The sequence below is a fragment of the Grus americana genome, chromosome 6 (assembly GCF_028858705.1).
Source record: "Grus americana isolate bGruAme1 chromosome 6, bGruAme1.mat, whole genome shotgun sequence".
Lineage (NCBI taxonomy): Eukaryota > Metazoa > Chordata > Aves > Gruiformes > Gruidae > Grus > Grus americana.
In genome coordinates, this window is record NC_072857.1 from 15,570,105 (window position 1) to 15,592,898 (window position 22,794).

Genomic DNA, 22,794 nt, shown 5'->3' on the forward strand with positions numbered 1-22,794 from the left:
CCCCAGATAAAGCTGCTTTGTTTGGCATGGCGGGAAGGGAGGAATAAGCGAGCACATGGGCTCCTCTGCCCATGGTTGAGTCATCTTATCTGGAATGGCCTCTGAGACATAAGTCCTAAAGTACTTAATTGGCTTTATGAAGAATGGAGCAGGAAGGAGGGAAAAGCCCACAGGTGTGTATTTTTTCTCTGTCCAAACTAACAGACACAAATCAGCCTTCTGCTTTCCTACATGTTAGTTTCCAGGAATGAAATTACTACAAAATACAACAATAAAGTGCAAAGCAGCTCCAGCAGTGGAGCAGCTGGAAAAGGGAGACTGAGCAATGAAGCAGAGTCCTCTCATTTCTCAAGGGACTAAATTACTTTCAGCAGTCTTGGGGCCTGATTCTGCAAGATGCTGAGCTTTCTCAAGGAGGATCAAGTTCCCACCACTAAAGGTAGAAATTAGTGTTGCTGCCAACATTTCAGATACAGCTCAGTGGCTCAGTCCTGGGCCAGAGAGCAGGTGTAAGTAGACTGCTGTGCGCAAGCCCGGACCTGGCAAAACAGTGTAAGTCGTTTGTTTGTCCATTTTTCCTCATCCTCATTTAATATAACCCAGGCTGGTAAAACTCCTTGAAAATTTAGCTACGTTGGTGTGCATCTGTAAGAAAGAACGAACTTCACATACATAAATGCATGCATGAGTATACAGAAACATGTGCATCTATACCTACGGATGTAATGAGATGTGGATATTCATATGCTACAGGGCTGCACAAATGAACACATTTGTATGGACTTGATATTTAAAATCCTATCTTCTAAATCAGGATGTCAATATTCTTATTAAAAGGTAGCTAAAAGATACTACATGAAGTACTCTAATACTAACTCCTTTTTTTATTTCTTTTTTTTTGGTTATAATGCTTTCTTTAATGACGGCATCATCTGATTTACTTCAGTACCAGTTAAAGGCAATTAAAAATATTTTTTTTAAAAACAGAGAATGCAATTTTGCAAAAATCTACCGGTGTTAAAATTGCTTTCATTTTCCATAGTTCAATTTTTTCCATCTATTACAAACTATTTTGTTAAAATTGCTCTTTAAATGGGGGGATCTTTCCTTTTTTCTTTTAGCTATCATTCTAGATAACAATTTTCAGTAAATGTGGGGGGGTAATACTTTTTATATATAAAATATCAGGATTTATTTTAATGGCAAATCTGAGAATATCAAAGAGTTGTTTGGAGGTGTTGTTTGGGTTTTCTTTCTTCTCCCAAGACAAGTTTCCTAACAAAAGTAAGGGGCTGGTACAAGGATACCAAGTCTTTTTTTTTCTCTTGGTGACATGGTATGTAACCTCTGAAAATTATTATTGCTAGGCAGGAATTTTTAGGCTATGAAAATTCTAAGTCACTTAGATATGGATTTAAGCACTGCACATTCCTGTTTTCCAGAAATGATTTGGCCAATAACAGCCGTGCTTATAAAGATATTTAGTCATGCAAAGTCTGAGTTGGATACCTAGAAGGACTGTCTGAGAACCCTGGTGTCTGGCTATGGAAAACAAATGAAGGCTGTCTGTCAGAAAGCTAAATTCCACTAACTTTCAGTGAGACATAGGCTGCCACCTGAGTGAAGTGTGGGCTTTCAAAGGACTTTAGTCTCCTGAGGATGTGGATCAATGCTTAAGTGATTAAATGAGCACTTGACTCAAATTATTTTCAGTTGGATTTCTGCTTCTGCCTTGCTGTCAAATGTTTTAAAATACTACAAGACATTTGAATACCTTTGAAAATTGAGTGCCATTTCTCTTTTGGAAATAAAACATTGGTCCTAAGTCACCTATGTAATTTGCAGTACGTATTTCATCTGTCCTTATTCACTTACTAGAGACAAGACAGTGTGGGTGTTTTGAGTAAATTTTTTAACACATACACTTTTTTCTTCTTTTTCTTGTTCTTGCCACAGCACAGCACTGAAGGTATGTCTGCAGTGAAAACAAAGCCAAACAAAAGGCAGGCTTTTAATTCACATTGGCTAAACCAGGATTCTCATCTGGGTGAGATGGTAAAACAAGCCATTCAGGGCTGTACTGTTATCAGGTTGTGTTCAGTCATGAGATTCCCCTGACGTTTAAGTTAAAACTCATGGCCAAAAATCAAACATGAGATGCCTTGTCTCTGTTTTATTTTAATCTGATCTAGCCAGACTTAACCCATCCTATTTAGCAATTGCTCAATTTTTACAGTGTAAGCCAAACTCTTATTTTAATGAGATGTTTGTCTATATTAGCATTTAACTGATCACATATCACACATACTGGGCGAGGAGCAATCAATACATCATATAGTTTCACTATGATAAGGAGCTGTGAATCTTCTAATGAAGTCAGCTATAGATTTTGCTGAGCATAATAAGATTGAGTCCTAGACCTATGGAAGCTCTTGAAGATTGTTTTTATCTGAGTCTTTTGGGTTTGTTTCATTTTGCGTTTGGTTTTACAGGCTATGTGTTTTACAGTTGTCATCCAAGTCCTGTCCTGTGGTCAGTGAGGACAGGGCAAATGTCTCAGACATCCTTTAAGATTAAATGAATCATTGTCTGGAGCTGCATCTTTCTCTCCATTGATTATGGAGACAGGGTAGGCTCCTGGCAATAGGTTAGCTACTTCTAGCAGAACTTGCCTACATATAATAGCAATCTTACCCTAGTCTTGCAGCTCCAGTAGACATATCTGCACAGGTCTTAAAAGAAACTTGTTTTTTTATTGAGATTGCAGCTGGGATCAAGGAAGGACACCTCCTTGCATCTAAAATTACACTAGACATCTCCGCTTAGGAAATGCATGTGTCTACTTCCAGTCGGATACGTGAAAATCAGGTGTCAACGCACCCATTTGAGTTGGTGGCCATCTGATCAGTAACCTGTGGGGCTCGGGAGAGGATAGTTCCCCTGCCAGTCTATTCTAGATCCAAGATCCATTCATTGCCTCATGTGGGAGCTTTGGCAGAAAGTATACATGTAGACAGATCTACACAGATTTCATAATCTAAAGCTAACTCAGATCCCTAAGACACCTTTCTAGCCCTGTGTGTCTGGTGCCATTTGAGACAAACTCTAGAGGATCTCTGCAGCTCTAGTAAGGTTGCAAGTCTCCTGTCTGTCATGTCTCATATCTGCTTGCCCCAAGCAGATATGTCTGATACCTGTTGGCTTTCCAAATTACAGTAAGTACCATCCAGAACCCCTAAGTTCTCGATGAAATGAATCCCTGAAAAAAATCCCATCTTCAGAACAAAATCAACCTTCCTTTCCATCAGTGTAAGCCAATCAGCTGCAGTGTGTCCTTCAGATTAACAAGAGTATAACAGGAGGCAGAATTTGATCCCTTTGTGTTCCACCATCTCATGCCATTGTTGTTTGTTGCCGTCACCTACACAAAGCTTACACTGAAGAAGACGAGTTGCAAGTATTGTTCTGCACTGCCAGCTTTTCACAGACACAAAGAGTTTCTTTTTTTTTTTAATTTCTTTTTTTATTTTTCAGAAAGCAACACTTTGTAAAAGACTTAACAGCTGAGACCTTGTGAGGCTCTCTAATACAAGTGCTATTTCAAAGCTTCCATGCAGTTTTGAAATGCCTATTTACCAAACAAGCCAAGTGATGCAGTTACATCCCTGCCAAACCAAGGGCCTTATCCAGAGTCTTTTGAGGTTGGTGGGAGGCCTCTTGGTAGATGACAGTTAGAATTGCACCATGCCCTTTGGGGTTGTGGGGATATTCTTCACAAGTTACTAACACAGCTTCAAAGCATGATTTGTTCCCTTTGGTTCTGCACTTTGCTGTGCTTCCTTTTCCAGTGAAAAGTTCTCAACGTCTCCTTTTGTTGTGGGCGGCCCCCTCCTCCATGCTCCTTTTGTACATGAAATTTCTTAACACACTCTTCTTTTGGGTCTGAAATAGCTTTTTTCTTTGGTTGTTTATTTTGAGTCATGCATATAGGAGTTTGGATATTTCTGTGTACTGGTACTTATTTTTGTGACCTTTTGCACTAAGTTACTCTGACAAAAACAAAAACTGGAAAAAAAAAAAGCACACTTTCTGGTGAACTATTGTAATTTGTAAGCTCGTTGTTTGTTGTTTGTAATGTACTGAGTCTACAAGCCGAGCTAAGGAAGGATTAAGGCAACAGTTTGTGTTGACAGTGTCACTCCATATCTAGTTCACCTCTGTTTTCTTTTTCTCTCCTTTTTTTCTTTAACATGTGGGGCTATCAAATTGATGGTAGGAGGCAGAGGAGCTTGTGTTATGATTCTAACTAAGGTTATGCTTTTTCTCCTGGCAGTCACAGAAAACAGAATTTTGAAGAAATTGCATGATTCTCAAAATGTCAGCCGGGTGTTCAGCCAGAAGGGAGACTGCACTCCACCATGGAGACGCAGTCACCTGGAAATGGTGACCTGTAAGGGGGAATGGGGGCACTAACTCTCCACATTACACTTGCGATGAGGCAGTGCAGGAGGCAACAGCTCTCAGAAAGGTTATGCTGTTGGAAACCACGCATGGAAACCATCAGCTGGATACAAGCATTTCAGGTCTTTTTCTGCGATTCATTTTTGCCATGGAATGAATTACTAGTTAGTCTGCCAAAACATAGCCTTAATTGCCCTGTAAAGTATCAGAGATGTGCTTCAAATATGGGAGAGGGTTTCAGACCTCTGGCTGATAGTAATCTGAATGTCTTCAGCTAGATCACTGGAGCTCTCCCTGATACCCCAAAGAATTGGGGATGATTTCCCTCAAATAATCGTGACATTTAACAAAATGTTGGGTACAACAGGTGATCCAAAGAATGGTGTTTGCTTAGGGAATCTCCTCTCCCCATCTCTTCCTCCCTTAGGATGCTTGTAGCACCTTTTTTCTAAACTACTGACTGCTGTTCACATTGCAACACCATTTGCTTCTTGATATGCCGATCATTACTCTCGTCATGGATTTCAATCCCACAATCGTCTGATACGATTTCTGCATGGGAAATTATTTACTCACTTTTGCATGCCATAGCCCTTTACAGTTCCTTCTTGCATCATTTAGGCAAACCATTTTCCTATGTGTTTTGTCATTGCTGCCAATGCTGAGCATGTATATCGTTAAGAGAGAAAACTGATGGCTTCTGAGGTAAAGCTTAGATACAGCCAGTCGCAGCCTCACATCGCACTCACAACACAGAGGAGTACTCGGACAACCAAGCCCACTCCGTGAAATTTCAGATAGAGGTTAGCAGAGCAAGAAGGTACATGTTCTATCAGGCATCCAGCCATAAAAATCTCTGTGAGTTTTGCAAATGAAATATTTAACATAGACCATTATATCTAAATGATAGCGAGAAGCTAAACATTGTAGTACCTGACCTGCTTGGAAACCCACACCATGAAAGAAACAGCTTCAGACCTCGTGGTAATCCTGTTGAGGTCACTGTAGATACATCATAGATGAATTTAGCCTCAGATTGCCCTAGGCAAGGGCAGTGGTGATCAGCAAACTGAGGCTGACATATATGAATTCAAGTCAGGACCTTATATTCGTCATCCTCTACTGCTATCAACAGGAGTTGCATTCACTGCAATTATGTGTGTCTTCTAGCAGAACTGTAGATAAAACTTGGGATAAAGCAATGATCTTCAGCTCCATTTAAGCCCATGACGTGGCTTAAGTCACCTGAAGGAGTTCCTGGAAATGTGTGTAGGGGGAAGGGTGATCTGTGGGTGGTCTGTTGCCAACCAACTTGGGAGCCCACCCACTGACTTTGAAAGGATTTTATGGGATTTTAATGGAGTCCACCCTTGGATGGACTGTGGTGAACTGTATCCTACTTGAAAAATGAAGGCACCCTAAAAAGCTAAAAAAAAAAAAAAAAGGGCAAAAAGAGCAGCTTCACAGGCTGTGAAAGCTAGCTGAGATTAAATGTTTATAATAAAAAATTGGCTCTTTCTACAGACGAGCCCTTCATCATTCATTTTACTTTGTTCTACTCAAATTATATTAAATAAATCTCTCAGAACGCTGCTCATTTCAGTAGCAAAGCAAAAAAAGGACTTCTTTTTTTCTTTTAATGGTCCATCCAAGGGTAATGCAAGAGTCTCTCAGTTACAGTAAAAAGCAAAATGGAGATTTAGATTATTCCCCTTTCGCTATCTGGTTTTCTAAAGAGAATTCCACAGGACGTTGCCTCAGTCCAAGTCAGTTTTGTAGACAATGTAACATGTCTTAATACCCTGTTCGGGGATTGAAAAAATTTAGCCTTAGCTTCTTTTGTTTTCTATGGTTACTGTTGTACAGAAGAAAGACTTAAACTGTAAATAATGTATATTTAATAAAAAGAGACTTTTTGTATGATTTTGTGTGGAAGACAAATGCCTCCTCCTGTGTTTTTATTTTATCTTATAGTTGAATGGAAATTAAAAAGTGCTGATTATAGGAAAAATAATTTTCAGGCGTTTACATGTTAACTCTAAGCCAACAGATCTCACTGGCAAGTAATAAAAGCTGAAGTGCTCACAACCTGGATTTATTGATTTCAGCTATTGCTAAAAGTTACTGTCAGAGGATATCTGGTCATCACCCACATCCCTGACATAGCTCATTAATGCCAGTTTGCAGCACCTACCCTGGGCTGCATAAGGGCACAGAACCTAAGAGGTTAAAAGTTATGTCTGGAGATGTGCTTTAGTTCTGGTTACAAAGTGTGTATATATGTTTCCAGGCACTCGTGCACAGAAACGTATGTGCACGTGCGTACGCTCTCTCCCCAGCCTGCCGCGCAGAAACCCTGCTTATATCCACGTGTTCCCTAGTGCAACAGCCGCACTTCTGCCTGTCACAGGGATCACACTCGCACTCTGCCACCTTCACACACACCTCTAGCGTGATAAACTGGAGCTGGCTCAGTCTCGGTGACTCTGCCTTGGTTTTATGCTTTCAGTGTCACCGATTAGACGCCCCATCCCACTCCCACCCTGTGGAAACTGAGCACTTCAATCTCTTGGTCTCCTTTGAAAGCCACAGTCTTTGATACTGTCAACCGAGAACCAGTAAACGCTGACTTAGAAAACAGCAAATCCTAATTAAGTATAAAGAGGAGACTCTTTCAAGAGTTTCACATGCTTGGATTTGGTGCAACCCCCATCCCAAGCTTTCAGGGTTTATGCGTTCTGTGTTTCAACCAGGCAAATACCGTCATATTAGCAGGGGAGTTGTGGGTCTTATGATCCTAGGTTAAGATAATAATATAATCTCTATGAGCTTTATTTTTTCCCCTTCATTTCTGGATGGGCTGCCATCCAGAAGACAGAGTTAAGTGTCTGTGGTCCTGCGCAGAGGTGTGTTATTCTGGCAGGATAACTTCGCAGTACCTAGATTGGGGTTCTGCAGCCAACGGTGCACGAGTGCCCATCTCAGGGCTGGTCCAGCCTGCCGCAGGTGTCCCAGTCCACAACCAGCCGTGCAGCATGCAGACACGGAAGTCGTCCTACCCAACAGCACCCTCCTGGTGTCCCCTTGTTCCTGGCGGGGTGGGAGAAATGGGCTAGTTATCACTTGACTTAGCAGAAACTACAAGTTGCAATGAATCCCACACCAAGTTACTATTCTCAGAAAAAAATGAACAAGTAATAGCAATAGCCATATAAATCTTCCAGCTTTCCTTCTTCAGAGCTAATATAGTGGGAGCAGTAACCTTACGAAGGCTTGGAAGGACAGTACCAACTCCTACAATTTTAGTTTTAATCCAACCCTTGAAAATTAAATTTGCGTAACTTACAGTATGGAAATGTCACTGTGACTTGTTTTCTGTTTTTTCTGAGTGGAAAGATATTTTTTTTTCTTCTTTAACTGCTTAGGTGGCTTCTTTAGCCTCCCCCGTGTTTTGGGGGTTTTTTTAGTTCATTATGCTTCTTTCTTCCTGAACTCTCATGTGATGAGTTAAAGACGTTATTCAGAGTGTTGCATTAAATAATCGAACTAGTGTAATTGAAATGCATATATCTATTTGGCAGCCTAGCAAAACATCATTAATTGCAGTTTGTGGCTAGTTAGCAATGTTTGGAAGAGGTGACAAGAAGATACCATGGTGGGGTGTCGCCAAATCTCCCTCTTCCCAGCACCTGCTGTCCTTTTATATCTGGCAGAATAAAAAAAGTCACCTCTTTTGCAGCATCCACATGAGTAGCAAGTGTTTTATGTTAAAGCTTTGTTCCTTCAACCAACGGCCCATTGGCAAATACATATAGACAAATACCATTGAGAGTACTGCTGTGAAATAAATGCAGGAGAGCCCTGCTACAGTTAGCTGTGGTATTTTTTTGCTTTTTCCCCACAGCATGAGTACTAGGCTTCTGCAGTCAGTGCTTATTTTTCTATACCTGTTAGCCTAGCAAGAAATCATAAAAAGCAGCCATACAAGGTCATATTGTTCCTCCAACCCCCCATGCTGGTGATGTCTGTATTTAACTCTTCTTAGCTTGAGACCATTGCTCTTTCTTTATCAAAGCCTAAGCCAAATAGCCTTTGCCTCAGTTTAAGCCCATTACAGCTTGTCCTAGTCCCAAGGGAATGGAAAGAACAGCTCGATCCCTTCCTGCTGCGCAGCAGCCCTTTTTCTCTCTTTAACAGCTATCTTATCCCTCCAGCTCCCCACAATCTTCAGCCTTCCTTATTTTCAGACAAACCAACCCCACTTCCTTCACATCTTTTCTTGCATTTTTTTTTTAAACCCTATACAATCACAGAAAGCAGCCTGATAAGAACTTAATGCTTAATTTTACCTGCTGGGGTGTCAGAATTCAATGTAGCATAACTAATCTACAGAAGGTTTTTTTTCCCTACCCCCAGTTTATTTTCCTCAGCCCTACTCCCTGCACCCTTCTCTAACAAAATGCCATCAGACCTCTGCCGTGGTGAGGCTCCAGCCCTCTGAGCATCTTCGTGGCCTCCTCTGGATTTGCTCCAACAGCTCCATGTCTCTCCTGTACTGGGGCCCCCAGAGCTGGACGCAGGACTCCAGGTGGGGTCTCATGAGACCAGAGTAGAGGGGCAGGATCACCTCCCTCGACCTGCTGGTCACGCTTCTTTTGATGCAGCCCAGGACATGGTTGGCTTTCTGGGCTGCAGGTGCACATTGCTGGGTCATGTTGAGTTTCTCATCACCCAGCCCACCAAGTCCTTCTCCTCGTGGCTGCTCTCAAGCCATTCTCTGCCCAGCCTGTAGTTGTGCTTGGGATTGCCCCGAGCCTTGTGCAGGACCTTGCACTTGGCCTTGTTGAACTTCATGAGATTTGCATGGGCCCACCTCCTGAGCCTGTCAAGGTCTCTCTGGATGGCAAGATGGTCCCTCTCTACTGAGTCACAGTTAGTCACAGTAAGCCATGGTAAACAGTCACACGGCAGGACTGCAGGACTTCTCTGCCACAGAATACTTCTGAACCCATATATGTGTGCTGTCTTCCACAGGTATGATATGCCTGAGATTTATGCAAAAGACTAAGACCCACAATTAAGGCCTGGTTTTAGTTATATACAAACACACATCCCAGAATTTCCTGTTCACATCAAGTATAGTCAAGCACTAGGCTGTGCATTTCAGGCTGTTCCTCTGCTCATGCAGCAGAGATGAGTTGCCTTGCACAGACATCAGCTTTGTTTCCTGCTACTTCTGCTGCCCAGGATGGAGGAGCACCTCAACCTCATGTGGTTAAGCAAAAAAAATCTCCCTTCATTAGTTCACCCTGTCCTCCTAAAAGGCTGCAAGCTGATGTGGAAACAGAAAGATATCTGCTTCCCACTGGGAGGAGACCATTTAAAAAGTGATAGGGAAAAGATGATGATGTGGCTCTGTCTCCCCCACCAACACTGACAAGAGTTCAGTAAGTATGGCAGTAAGAAAGTTACTGCAGAAGGAAAGGATTTTTGTTTTTATTTTCCAGAGCAGACTGCTGTGCAGGACCCTTACACTCTGATCCAGAGGCTCCTCAGCATCATCAAGTTAAGGAAAGTCTGCAGCCAAAAAGGAGAGGCTATTAAAGGGACTCCATGTGTCCATGAGGACAGGAGATGGTCCTGGGATCTGAAACACTTTGAGACACTATTGTGAGAAACAAAGAGAATCAGTTACTCCTCAAGATCAATATTGTTTTATGTATACATATATACATATTTATATACATACAGCCCCTCATATATATACACACACACATACGGAGATAAAATACATACACCTACATATATGGGTATATATTCATATACATGCATGTGTGTGTATATATATGTATGTATATATAAACATATATATTTATATGTATAAGCCCCCCTTTGTCATAGATTTCCACTTCGGAGCCAGTGAAAACCCCCTGATCCTTAATTCCATGGAATAAGATTTCTTCTGTCACAGTAGGAGGACCTGGGGTTGCTGAGGCAAAAGCAGCGATGCGCTGCTTGTTGCCTCTTATCCCATGCAGCATTTAAAAGCCTGAATCCCACTTGCTGCCTGGCACCAAATACACACAGGGCTCGTGCGTTTGGGACCACAGCTCACGTGCTGAGCTGCTGACTCCAAGTACGAAGAGGTGAAGGCAAAGACTGGCTTTGGACCTAAGTGACACCTGGGATTAATACGGTGTGTACCTAAAGAAATTGAAAACCATTTGTATGATGGCAATAGTACAGATAATTAGTGAATATATTATGACCCACTAAAATAGGAGATAAAAAGCCACAAATTGGCCAATATATAAATATCACAGTGTTTCTAAAAAAAGGCTCCTTTATATTTGCTTTAGCCGTTATCTTTTGTGTGCCTGTCACGACCCTGACATGGCTGCTGCACACTGGTGAGGTTACAGGTTGATGCAATTGAAATAAATAAGAAAGAGCAATAATGAATAACAGTATTTCTTTCCACTATGAGAGATTACTGTTGAAAAAACCCCACCCAAACTGATATAGTCTTTGAGGGAAAGGTCAAACATCTCAAGGAAGTGGTTTCTGGATCCGGAGCCATATTCAAGGTGGATATTCTGGGTAAGGAGTATGTTTCAAGCTCAGTCTATCAATGTGTTCACGTAAACTAAACAACATAGGGGTTTGCTACCCTGGTAGGGAATTAATTAGATTTAAATTTGCATTAGATTTGACAGCGCTCTCATAAAATGCTAAAATCGTGTGAAAAGACTGGTGATTGACTGAATATTTTTGAGGCTTTTATGCATTTGGGGCCCAAATCTCCATTATGTTGTCTCATCTATTGACAGTCGCCACCTTGTGCCAAAAACCTGTCAATGTTTGCTTGTCTCAGAACAGAGCTTCTGTCAGTTTGGTCCTTTCTTAGAGTCCAGTACAAGAACAAGTGTCTAGAGAATTGCTATGAAGAGCTCACTTGCGGGCTGCCAAAATACGAAGATACAACAGGCTTGACCTTGCCTCCAAACATAAAATATGTCACATGCACTATGGAAAGGGATCCAGAACCAGGAGTACAAAGTAATGTTCAGACACAAGGATTTGGGTCAGAGCGACTTCCAGCAATCCTCAGAAGAGTTTAAATTTAAAGTTGCAGTATTTCACTAATTTAATCTGAGTATGATCAGTGGGCAGGAACCCCACAAACATAGCATTCGCTTCCGTAGGCTTTTGGGTGTTCAACAATGCAAAAGAGCCTGATGCTGAATATGCAAAATCATTAATGTCATTATCAGTGTTACTTTGCAGGTTTAATGTTATGCGTAATTGGAAAAAAATTGGCTTTCACAGCTAGAAAATCGTATCACACGTATTTTGAAAGTCTAGTTCTCATATTCATACCCTCTCTCTGCTACTTCTCGAGATGTATCAGAATACCCGCCTGAGAGTCCAAACACAAACTTAGAGCATTTGTAGGCCCATAAGGATGGGCAACATGGCCAGGACTAGAAAGGACTTATGTCTGTTGAGAAGGTAACAGACAGAGTACTGACGCTTACCGAGCATAGATAAAAAGGCCAGCAACAGAATCCTCCTAATGATTAAATATAAATTGATGCCTTTCTAAGGTTAGACATTGTCCTTCTCTACTTGGCAAGTTAAAGATGCGAACATGAGGTTGAAATCTCTCAATCTATCCTGACTGTTTGAGAAGGATAGGACTCAGCTTCAGGTTCAGGCACCTAATTTAGGGGTTCAATTCACTTTCTTAAAGTTCTAGGGCCATTTGCAAGACCCAACACAAACATATGTTTGGCAGACATAATAGAGGACTTCTTATGAGACCAGACTAGTAGATAGAGAAGTAGTGTACCGAAAAGTATCTACAATGGCACCAGATGCCAGTATTTAGGCAACCAGATTTCACCCTTAACTCACTCGTCAAAACATAAATGTAGGTGTTCTACTTGGCAAGCTGAATCCCCCCAACACAATGTCAAGCTGCAACAACTGCATCCATGTGTGCGTGTACGTGTACTCACACACGCGCGCACACACACAGAGCACACGCTTTACAACACACCTTTGCACCGTTTCAAAGCATGATCTCCTGCAACGTGCAGACCTTTGCAAGGCAAGTGCCTGTTTCAATCAAATCTGTATATTTTCACACACGGGCACAAAATCCAGTGAAGTCGCGTGTCTGCCAGATAACCCTCTGACTTCTTGAACAGCATGAAATCTGGATGAAGTTTCCTTTTGTATTCTCAGTGGAAAAGACTGAGAGGGGAGGAAAACAGGCTTGCTGCTAAGCATCTGCACCTTATGGACAAAAAACAAATTTCAAAGGGGAACTGCCAGAAGGCAGATTTCTCAGAGGTACGGTGATAAGGGAGCAGTTCAGGTTTAAAGAGGCATTGAACTAAAAATTATCAGCATAGTTAAAAAAATATTGAACAGCTGTTTTTCACAGCTAATGTTCACCATATACAGGCTGGAGCTATTGACATTCAGGTGAAACAGTGAAGCTGACTGCTTTTCAAAAGACTTGCATCTGTGCTGTCAGGACACACTGACATTTCAGCTGAAAACTGTCCCCTGCCTTCCTTCCCACTCCACCCTGTCGCTGCTCGTGTTTCAGGAGCCTTTCAGCAGTTCATCATTACCTGAGTCAGAGTCCCTGGAAAATCAGCAGGAATTTCCAACGACTTCAACAGGTCAAAACTATCTTCTGAGTGAGTCAGAGAGAGTCAGTGTTCTTCCCATCTCTACTGTTCCAGCGACTTGCCTATGGTTAGCTAGAATCGTCAGACAGTCCAGCTACTCTCTTTCAATATCATCACATTTTAGCAGCTTACCTCCATTCAAAGTACTTGAAAACTGTTTTTCTGGAGACACTATGATTGAGTTTTATTTTCCTATTATTTATATGTTTTCGTTCTGTTTGTGGTTTTTTTTTTTTTTAAATTTTATGTGTAAACACTCTCTACTGCTAAATAGGTGTCTTAACTTTCTCCACCCAACCAAAAGGTCTTTCCACTAGTTTGCACTACAGACCAAGCTATTCAGAACAAACAAATTACACCATAATAAATTCCTACATAGTTCAGTGGAATTATGCTAGCGAAGAATTACCTACTTACCCTTCACCTCATTAGCAGCTTTATAGTACAGTTAACTAATGCAATGTGTGGGCCAGATTCACTAGTTACTATTAAGGACTATATCACCTTGAGAGCTCTGCATTTATATCATTATTAACCCGATGAAATTTAATGCTACTCAGAAATGAATCAAGCTCAAAATTTCCACTGATTAAAGCTGAGTTCTGCTTTGTAGCCCTCTGACAAAGTTCTGACTGAAATAAAACAACATAAAGTAATAAATGATTTTCTAACTAACTTCTGCATTTACTTATCCCTGGGGACCTGGGAGAAATCTGGTTTGGGGTTTTTGTTGTTGTTTTTTAATTCCCCCTAAGTCCCCAAAGCATTAATTAACTGCTCATATTTTTCTCTGCCAAATAATAGATAGTGACGCAGTTTGTTAACCCAATGAGGACATTTATCCCAGAACTAGCATCCCTTGTTATTAATACACAGCTTTCTTGGGATTACAGTTACAGTATTACCTTCCAAACCATTACCACAATATCTCAGCAGGAATTTCCCCCCAGACAATTTCTTAGCTTACCCACAGATTTGTTTTTTGAAGGATTATCACTTTTTCTGCTTTGTATAGTCTTCTGGTTCTGCTGAATGGTAGTCAGATGTCCTCTGAAGGCTGAGAACTGTCGTGCATCATAACACCCATGTATTCTCACCCTCCAGAGAGATGTCCTGTTCTCTCTGTTTGCTTACTTCTGCAGTTATTCATTTTTCTTCATCTATTCAATCTGTGCTCAAGGATCAACTAGACCTGAATAAGATCTTACTCCCTTTCTCTCCCCCACCCTTCTCTCTCCATCTACCATTTCACCTTTTTACAAGGAGAAAGCTCTAAATCTTATAAGACATTTTAGGGCTTATTGTGAGAGGTTAAATTAGATGATCTGATTGCTCATCAGGATTTAAATTATATGAATGCAGGAGGAGGTGATATTGTAGCATAACCCCTGAAATCTGTTCCACTGACTGACTCACTGTGTGACTTGGGCAAAATGTTTAGTACCTGCTCCAACACAAGCTGAAGCCAACAGGAATATTACACAGTTTCAAGAGAAGAAGACCAGCTCCTTGACCCCTGAGGGTCTCTGTGTGAGCTTGATTCATGGAAAGATTCTCACTGATATAATTGTGTTTAAACCAATACTCACAGGCATTATAAAATGGAAATTCAGATTTGGGTCACCAAGTCTGGCTGCAAGGTTTCATGAGTTTGTGTTTCTGAAGCTGCCTTACAGGAAAAGGTTTATAGAAAACAAATGTAAATCTGGGTAATAATAAGAATTCTGGAGGCAGTTTTAATGGAAAAACATTGATTTATTTGCATATAAACAATTTGCAGAAATATGACAATTCTGTCAACATTTTCATGAGTAAGTTATTCAAAATCTTCTACACAGGATGAAATATGCCATATTAGTAAGGTTAGAAAGGGGTTCTCAGATATATTATGTTATGTGTCAATGGAGTAAAGGTGAAATTGTTTGTGACTGTGAAAAACAAAAACCTTCTCAAAAAAACCACTATACATTTGCTTCATGATAAGGTGCTCATTTGGGACGAAAAGGCCCTTTGCAATGCCAGACTTTCTGGGGGACACAAATGTGTAATTTTACCCATTAGTCTGGCAAAGTGCTAGCAGAATTTCTCTCTCTCACATTCAGGCATGCTGTTTGCCTCCATCTGCAGCTCTGAGGTCCCTTGTGGTAGAGTTGCTAGGAAAATGGTAAATAATATCTGTGAAAAATTACATAAATTCCATACGCACATACCTGATATTTTTCTCTTTTTTTTTTTTTTCCCAGTCACAATAAATTTCTCCTGCCTAGCCTTTGTCGTATAAAGCAATAACTGGCTATGGGACATTTAACTTACTAGGCTTCTGTAGTGCAGAAATAACATGAAAAAAAACCCCTAGGTAAGCTAACTTAAAAGTCTTTGAGCATTAAAGCGCTGGTGGCAGAGCTTTGAAGAAAGTCTGGGGACTGGGTCAACAAGGGCAGTAAACATTTTGCTACCCTTCCCTTAAAATAAGCGACTCGCAGCAGTAAAATAGAGCATCGCCTGTCCCTGTAGCAGGCACTTCCCCAGCAGCCACTGAAGCATCACCCCACGCGTTTCACTGCAGGATCTCAGTGATCTCTTCAAATGGCCGCATGAAGCACACGGAGGAGGTACAGCTGCTTCAGCATTGATTCCCACCACCACCAATAGTCCTAATTTAATGCTCTGTTGCTGCCACCACTCTCTAAAGACCATCTTCTGATTGTGTTGCCTTTTCTGTGCAGCGTTTCTCTGCAGAAGCTGGTGGGATTGACTTGACCAGAAGGGGAAGAAACACAACTGCAAGGAGCGGGGAGCTTCAGGGGAGGTCCTGTTATCCAGGTGAATCTTCCCCTAGGGTTCCTGAGCCGCAAAAACAAATATTGTCAGTCTTTCAAGAGTCATAAGACGATCTCTGTGTTGTAAGGGAAATATGAAGAGTCAAATCTTCCAGGGTGCATTGAAAAAAGATTTGTCTTTCTCTCTGTTGCAAGAAATTACAGGTCATCACATTACTGTGGTTTTACTTCAAGATAGACATGTCCCAACTGTTATCCTTGACCAACTGGTGATAGAAATAAATCATCTTTTCTTCAAGTGAAGAGTGATGCTCTTCTGCCTGGTGTGGCACAGGAAGGCTCAACACGGAGGAGGCCGGTCCCGCGCCGCTGCAGTGGCCCCACGGCTTGGTGCGCAGCTGGTCCGGGCTGCCCGTTGCGTGTCATTTTGGGGTCATACAACTTCGCTTCCTGTTCACTTGCCAGGTGTGTGCCCGTCCATTTTGCAAAGCACAGCTGTGCTCCCTCGTTCTGAGCAGCTCCCTTTCAGTATTCAGAAGAAAAGACAGTATCTGCAAGCAAACCCAATGCCCCCGACAGGACCACCGTGCTTTCACCCACCCCAGCTGCAGGCGACTGAACTGGCAAGTGCTGCAGCCTCCAGAGGCCGGGAGATTCCTGTGAGGCGGCTCCTGTTGGGAGCCTTGCGAGAAGAGCTACCCACAAAATACCGTCACAGTGCACAAGAAGAAGAGGATTTCTGAAGCTACGAACCCCAGGAACAGCGCTGCGTATTCTCAGGCGCCATCTACTGGTATCTTACCTGGGAACGCCTTACACGTGTACAAACATCCTGTATTTTGGCATCTGGCAGGGTGCGTTTTTAACAATTTTGTATTCCTATGAGTTTCAAAAAAACCCCACACAACCATGTATAAGGCAGGAAAAGAGCGATCCTTCTCTGCCACCCGGGGAAAGGCAGCTGCTAGAACCATCTCCAGGAAAAGCTTCAGGTAGGTTTTCATTGCATGAGAGCAGAGAATTCGGTCAGAACATCCAAAGTCACATGAAACTGGACTTCATTCATGCTTCTGTTTGTGGAACTGCTTGCTCAATTTCTTCACCTAGGTAAGGAAGGTCTACACTACACTACAAGCATATTGAGTAAACCAAGACCTCCTAGATGATACAACTAAATCCTCAGAGCCTGCAAGATTGTTTACTGCAAAGCTCTCTAAACATTGTATTTCTCTGAACTGTGGAGCAAAACACCTTTGTTGGTTGACTCTGTTATACTCTATCATTTTCATTAGCAAAACTAATTAAAAGAATATCTATTAATCAGTTTTACTCAAAACTGGTTCTTTTGCTTTTTTTTTCTTTCCTAATTATCTTCTCACCCTTAGTTTTAGAAAAGAGCCTTTTTTTCTTTTCTCTCAAAACTGTTGAATTTCAAGCACATTTGCTAAAATTTTTGATATCTAAGCGAGGAATAATTACTAGGAAAAGCATATACTTAAAGATATCTGCAAGATACCTTTGGATAGTCTCAGTTCTGAAAAAGTTCTTTCAAGATACCATCCCAGCTCTCTCACCTGGAGACTTTAATACCCTGAAGTAGCTCAGAGCATCTACGAAAGTGTTCAGAGCCTCAGTGGCAGGTGTCTCAGAAGTCATTATGATAACGCACTCCTAATTTCCAAAGACTAACTGCTTCCTGGCAGAAATCATCTTACAGGACCACACAGAGCATATTACGGATGCTGACCCTCATTACCAATTTGTAATGGCCCTTAGTGGTGGGCAACATTCAGTATGTTTCATACACCCAGGGCTCCCACACATTGATCAGGAGACTGATTTCTTCAGAGGACCAAAAATATTGCACACTTTCACCTTCCCTCAGTAATAATAGACTTGGAAGTAATTTAAAATAGAAAGGCATAACGCCCTGCCCAGTGGTCAAAATATCCGCAGGTACTGTCTGTGAAACGTGGTTTGAAGCATTCCCTTCTATATTCTCACACAGCAAGCCAGATCCTTACCAAAAGGACAGGCGATTTTCAAATCTTGTTAAAGAAATTAGGACTTGAAATAAACCTTAGTAGTGAGTGTCGCTAGATTCTTTGTTACAAAATCCCAAAATTTGATGAGCTTTCTATGTGGAAACCTTCCCCTACCCAAAAAAATCAAATATCTGCCAAACAATCTGTACAGATATCAAAAGATTATTTTTGCACCAGTAATGGTTGTGATCTGTAACAAATTGATGTCATTTCCCATGAAGGAAAAGAATTAATAACAAATTGGGAAAATGTGTCCCAAATAAAAGACTCGGGAACCAATCTCCCCATCGAGGGGACAGACCTCAGTGCAAGTCACCACCAAAGGTTCAGCAGCAGTCCTCTACGGTACCCTGCCCAAAACAAAGCTCCCATTCGCTTTGTCACTTGTGAGAAATTCCAGCTATTAGTAAGAAAAAAAAATAAATTTAGTGATGCGGCCCTTTACCTTTGCCCCTTGAAATAAATGCTAACCCTCCCTTTTATCATGAGCCCTGTAGGCAGAGGAGGGCTGGCCTGTGGCTAATGAACTTTCCGGTTTAGGATTCAAGATAGGCTGGGTCATGGCCCAGGCCTGTCAGAGATGTGGCATCTTTCTGCAGAAAAATTAGACTTTCTAGCTTTTCGTCTGGCCTTTGTAACGCATTTGCTGGTTTTCCCCGGAAGATTGGATTTACATTGTGCAGAGATGGTGCCACTTGTAGAGGTCCTAATCTTATATCATAATTCAGTATAATAAATCATTATTTCAAAGGAACTTCCCGTAATACTGTTGTGCTACTCAAATTGGCTACACTTTATTCCCTAGACCCCAAACAAAACTAATTGCCACAGCATCCTTCAGTACCCCAGTTATGTCCCCATACATTAATTATAATGAAAATGACCTTTTAATATTGATAACCTGCATCTTTGTTCAGCTGCATTTCCCTTCATATTGGAGGTTAGTGAGATGCACATAAAAGAGTTGGATGAAGGTTAATTTTCTTCTCCTGTTTACTGGCTAATCCCAAAATCCGAGACATTAGAAGAAGGAAAGAACAATTTCAAATGCAATCATTTTGCTGAGAACTCAGTGGATACTTTTTTTTTTTTTTAATTTTTATTAATGCTTTTCCCCTATGGAAATGTAGTGCAGAGAAGTTATTATCACCAATATAGAATGGCAACAGCACATTTGTGAACCAAAGGTCAGAAAGGATTAAAAAAGCTAGTCCTATTGGGGTGTTTCATTAATACCTGATTCTGGGTCCCAGGGAAGCCAGAATGAAACTGTTGAACCTCAGAGACCTCTTACTTCAGCTTACCTAAAAATACCAGGGATAAGCCAGGGCCTTTGCAAGTCATCAGGGATTCATTTTCTTTCTCAGCTGATTATTAGAGCAAGCTTCCTCTAGAATAATCAATGCACTCTATCCCTAGCAGACTTTGTACCAGGAAGTGGTCAAATATGCCTAAAGAATGGTCAACATCTGAGGTAAATGTCTCCTGGTCCCTCTGAGATCTGAGAGATCAAGTTTTTAATACAGGTACTTTAGTACTTTTATGCAAAGCCAGCCCATCCCTTTTTCTAAAACCAGCCAAACTCCTCCTCACAGAGGTGCTTAAAACCACCAGCCTCTCCTCAGAGAGGATGCCAATATCTAACACCCTTTGCAAAGGCCTAATTCAACATCGAAAACTCTGTACGTGAGAGCTGCAGTCATTTCTAATTATGTCCTTTATTTAATACATTTTTATCTTTGCTGTTGTTAAGCCTCGTTCAGCTTTATTTTGCTTAATTCTAGTTGCCATTTTCACTTATACTTCTACCTAGATTTGTTTGTCCTATCCCCAGCCACCCTCATATTACCCCTTATCATCCAAACTTGGGAGAATTGGAATGACATTTATTGCCTACTTCCTGCCAATGCAAGCATCTTCTGCTGCCTTACAAAAATAGTGGCCACCTTACTGCAGAATACAAATTCTCTTGGATACTTCAGCCGCAGCATCTGTGTGGCTGAACCCAATTTATGAAACATTTATTAACTCATGGGAAGCTAGATCTAGTTGGGTCTGTTTGAAACTGTAAGGACAGGGGTTTGGTTTTGTTTAATTTGGTTTGGTTTAGGGTTTTGGGGTTTTTTTAATGTTTTTTATTTTAAATAACCTGACCTGGAGATTAGTGCACTTGACATTTTGGACATTGAGAGATGTGGATATGCTGTATTGTACCACGGCATGGTATGGAGCACAGGCTCAACAGTTAGCTAAAACACTACATGCTTTTTAAATATATATATATATGCTGCATGTGCAGAGATAGCCAAAATGTGGCCATGTCTCATGTATATATGATACATCATTAAAGCAGCTACAGAGTTCAGTGTATTGCAGCAATTCCTATCTGCATACAACACTAAGCTCTCCCAAAAGCCTTGGCTTCCTGGGCTGCTTGGCACCAGTCCCATGACTTTTCCAACAGGAGTAAATGGCTATGATTAGTTGGCTATGCTGCCGGCTGGGGCGTGCTTGGCCTCTGCGCAAAGGCTTTCTCTCCAACAAGTTTCACAGCTCTCAGCCACCGCACCACACGGTTAACTTCATTCACCCATCTTTTATCACAGGAAAATCTACCATATGTTTTCACAACATGCTGGCCATGCCATAAAAGCAACCGTGGAGTAGCTGGTGTCTGTAAATCCTTGCCCTCACTTGTTCATGTCCCCATACATCTTGTCAGATCCAGCCTCTGCGTTAGATCCCATGCCAATGAAGCCCCACTTTACAATTCTCAGCAATGCTCAACTAATGTTCCTGCTCGTTAACCCCTGTAAGCCTTAATGAGTTTAACTTCTATTTGTCCTTATTCATTTAATCCATAGACTGTAACCAGTTTTCACCACAGTCTGGATATTTGCTAGGGTTTTTTTTTTTAATTAGCAGCAGATAATTAAAAGGGCAGTTGCTGGATAGAAGAGGAAAGTGATTGCAGAAGTAAATGCATGGGACTGCTGTATGGTACCAAGTTAGTTGAAATGGAAAAACTTACAATGGCCTGGTAAGAAACCAGCACTTTTACAAGCTGTATAAATATACGTGCACTTATATACGTATACTTACACCAGCTATCATAATACAACCACTTGTGTCAGCTGGGTAGGGGGAGAACAGTGCCTTCCCTGTATGACATATCCATCACCTTCATCCCAGGTGCCCACAAGCATGTTGTGAACACAAATGTTGCCCAGGAGTTATTTCAGCCACCACAGAGATGAAAGCAGCCACCTCTGGGGCAGAAGAAAACAATCACTCAGTAGCACATATAGTAAATATTTGAAGGGGTAAGAAAGCAACAACAAAGCCAAAACAGAGTGCAGTGTCTAAATGAAGATATGGGGAGACCAAACGAGTAGGTGCTCTGTAATGGGATCAGGACAAGGGACCTAATCTAGTCATCTGCATGGACAAAACACGATGCTAAGGTCTGTGTCTAGGCAGCATTTGATGACATTCACTGGGTCCCCCAGGAGCCCGTAGACAGCTACTGAAAGATTTCTTTATTTTTGACAGGTGACCTTTTTCGGGGTGTCAACTGTCCCATTACCTCTCATATACAACAATTTCAATCTACAGCTGAATGCTTCCAGATTTGGGGACTGCCTTAGCAGTATTGACAGAGATAAGTTTCAGTTTATAATGAAAACTACTTTATACTTATAATTTGAGTATTATTTTTCATAATTGCTATAAATGCCATTGTGGTTGAGAGACTATATCCAGATTTGCAAAATTATTTAAAAGTCTAATGCCAATTTAGGTCCCTAATCCACACTGATTTCCCTGGGAATTAGAGAGTAAAATACCTTTAAGAAGCTGGGCTCTAGTTCTTGTAAGAAAATTAACATATACCCTCAAGAAAGATTATATATTATTTGATATGAGCTATTCCAAAGTCAATGGCTTTAGAGTGCATTATGCTTTGTAAGTGACTGATTTGTTTCAATATCTTGAAAATTTTTAAAGCAAGACATTTTCTGAAGGCATTATCTAATTATTTCTTAGCCAGCTTCAAAGTTGTGTACATAGGCACACACACAGAGATATTTATATGTACATACAGACATATATATATGTTTAAACAGGCTGCTAACACCATTTTGTATTTTGAAAGAATTTTTAAAAATTATGTATCCAGTTCAATGGAACAGGTCTAAAACTCTCAGCTGTATACATCTCTAGCTGTAACATTTTATTTAACATTAATTATGGTAAACATTATGTTTAGTATTAACTCCAGATCCTACACAACATTCTTGCCGGTCAGAGTAACTCTGATCATGTTGAATACATTCAAAATTAAACCTGTTGATTGCAAGAGATCAAAACATGTCAGTTCAACATGACCACAGGAAAAAAAATCCTCTAGATCCACCAAATTAGGGGGGGGGGGGGAAGGCAAAAGGGTCTTTCCTCTTTATTTTTTGTTCAGAAATTTTCAGTTTTCCGTAAAGTGGATGTTCTGTACATTTTCAATAGAAGAAAGAAAATAAAATAACCCCCAAAGTTTGGCATATGTTGTGAGTGAGTAGCAATCCGATTGAGGTGTTTTTGTGCACAGAATAACTTAGTGTTTCAATTACAGAGGTCCTCAAGTTTTAAAAGCAGCTAAGTATCTACTTCTAACTGCTGGGAAATAAACCTTCTGTGTGAAACGTGATTGGAAAAATTGCCTGTACTGTGTTAATTCAAGCAAAGGCAACAGACTCCCGAAGGGGGAGTCACAGTCCCTTGTTGCTGGAATTTAAAGGTGAACTGGTTAGA

General features: G+C 41.0%; 1 protein-coding gene across 6 annotated transcripts in view; it reads left to right on the forward strand.

Annotated features, from left to right (window-relative positions):
* The window catches only part of CNTNAP5 (contactin associated protein family member 5), a 299,942-nt gene extending 293,551 nt beyond the window's left edge, over window positions 1-6,391 (forward strand). For 3 of the 6 annotated variants that reach the window (XM_054830600.1, XM_054830602.1, XM_054830603.1), the window contains one exon: window positions 7-6,391. In XM_054830600.1, the coding sequence (XP_054686575.1) occupies window positions 7-105 (99 nt within the window). In that variant the 3' untranslated portion in view covers window positions 106-6,391. The remainder of the gene's footprint in view (window positions 1-6) is intronic. The other 3 variants (XR_008577725.1, XR_008577724.1, XR_008577726.1) reach the window with 3 other exon arrangements.
* The last annotated feature ends 16,403 nt before the right edge of the window (window positions 6,392-22,794 follow it).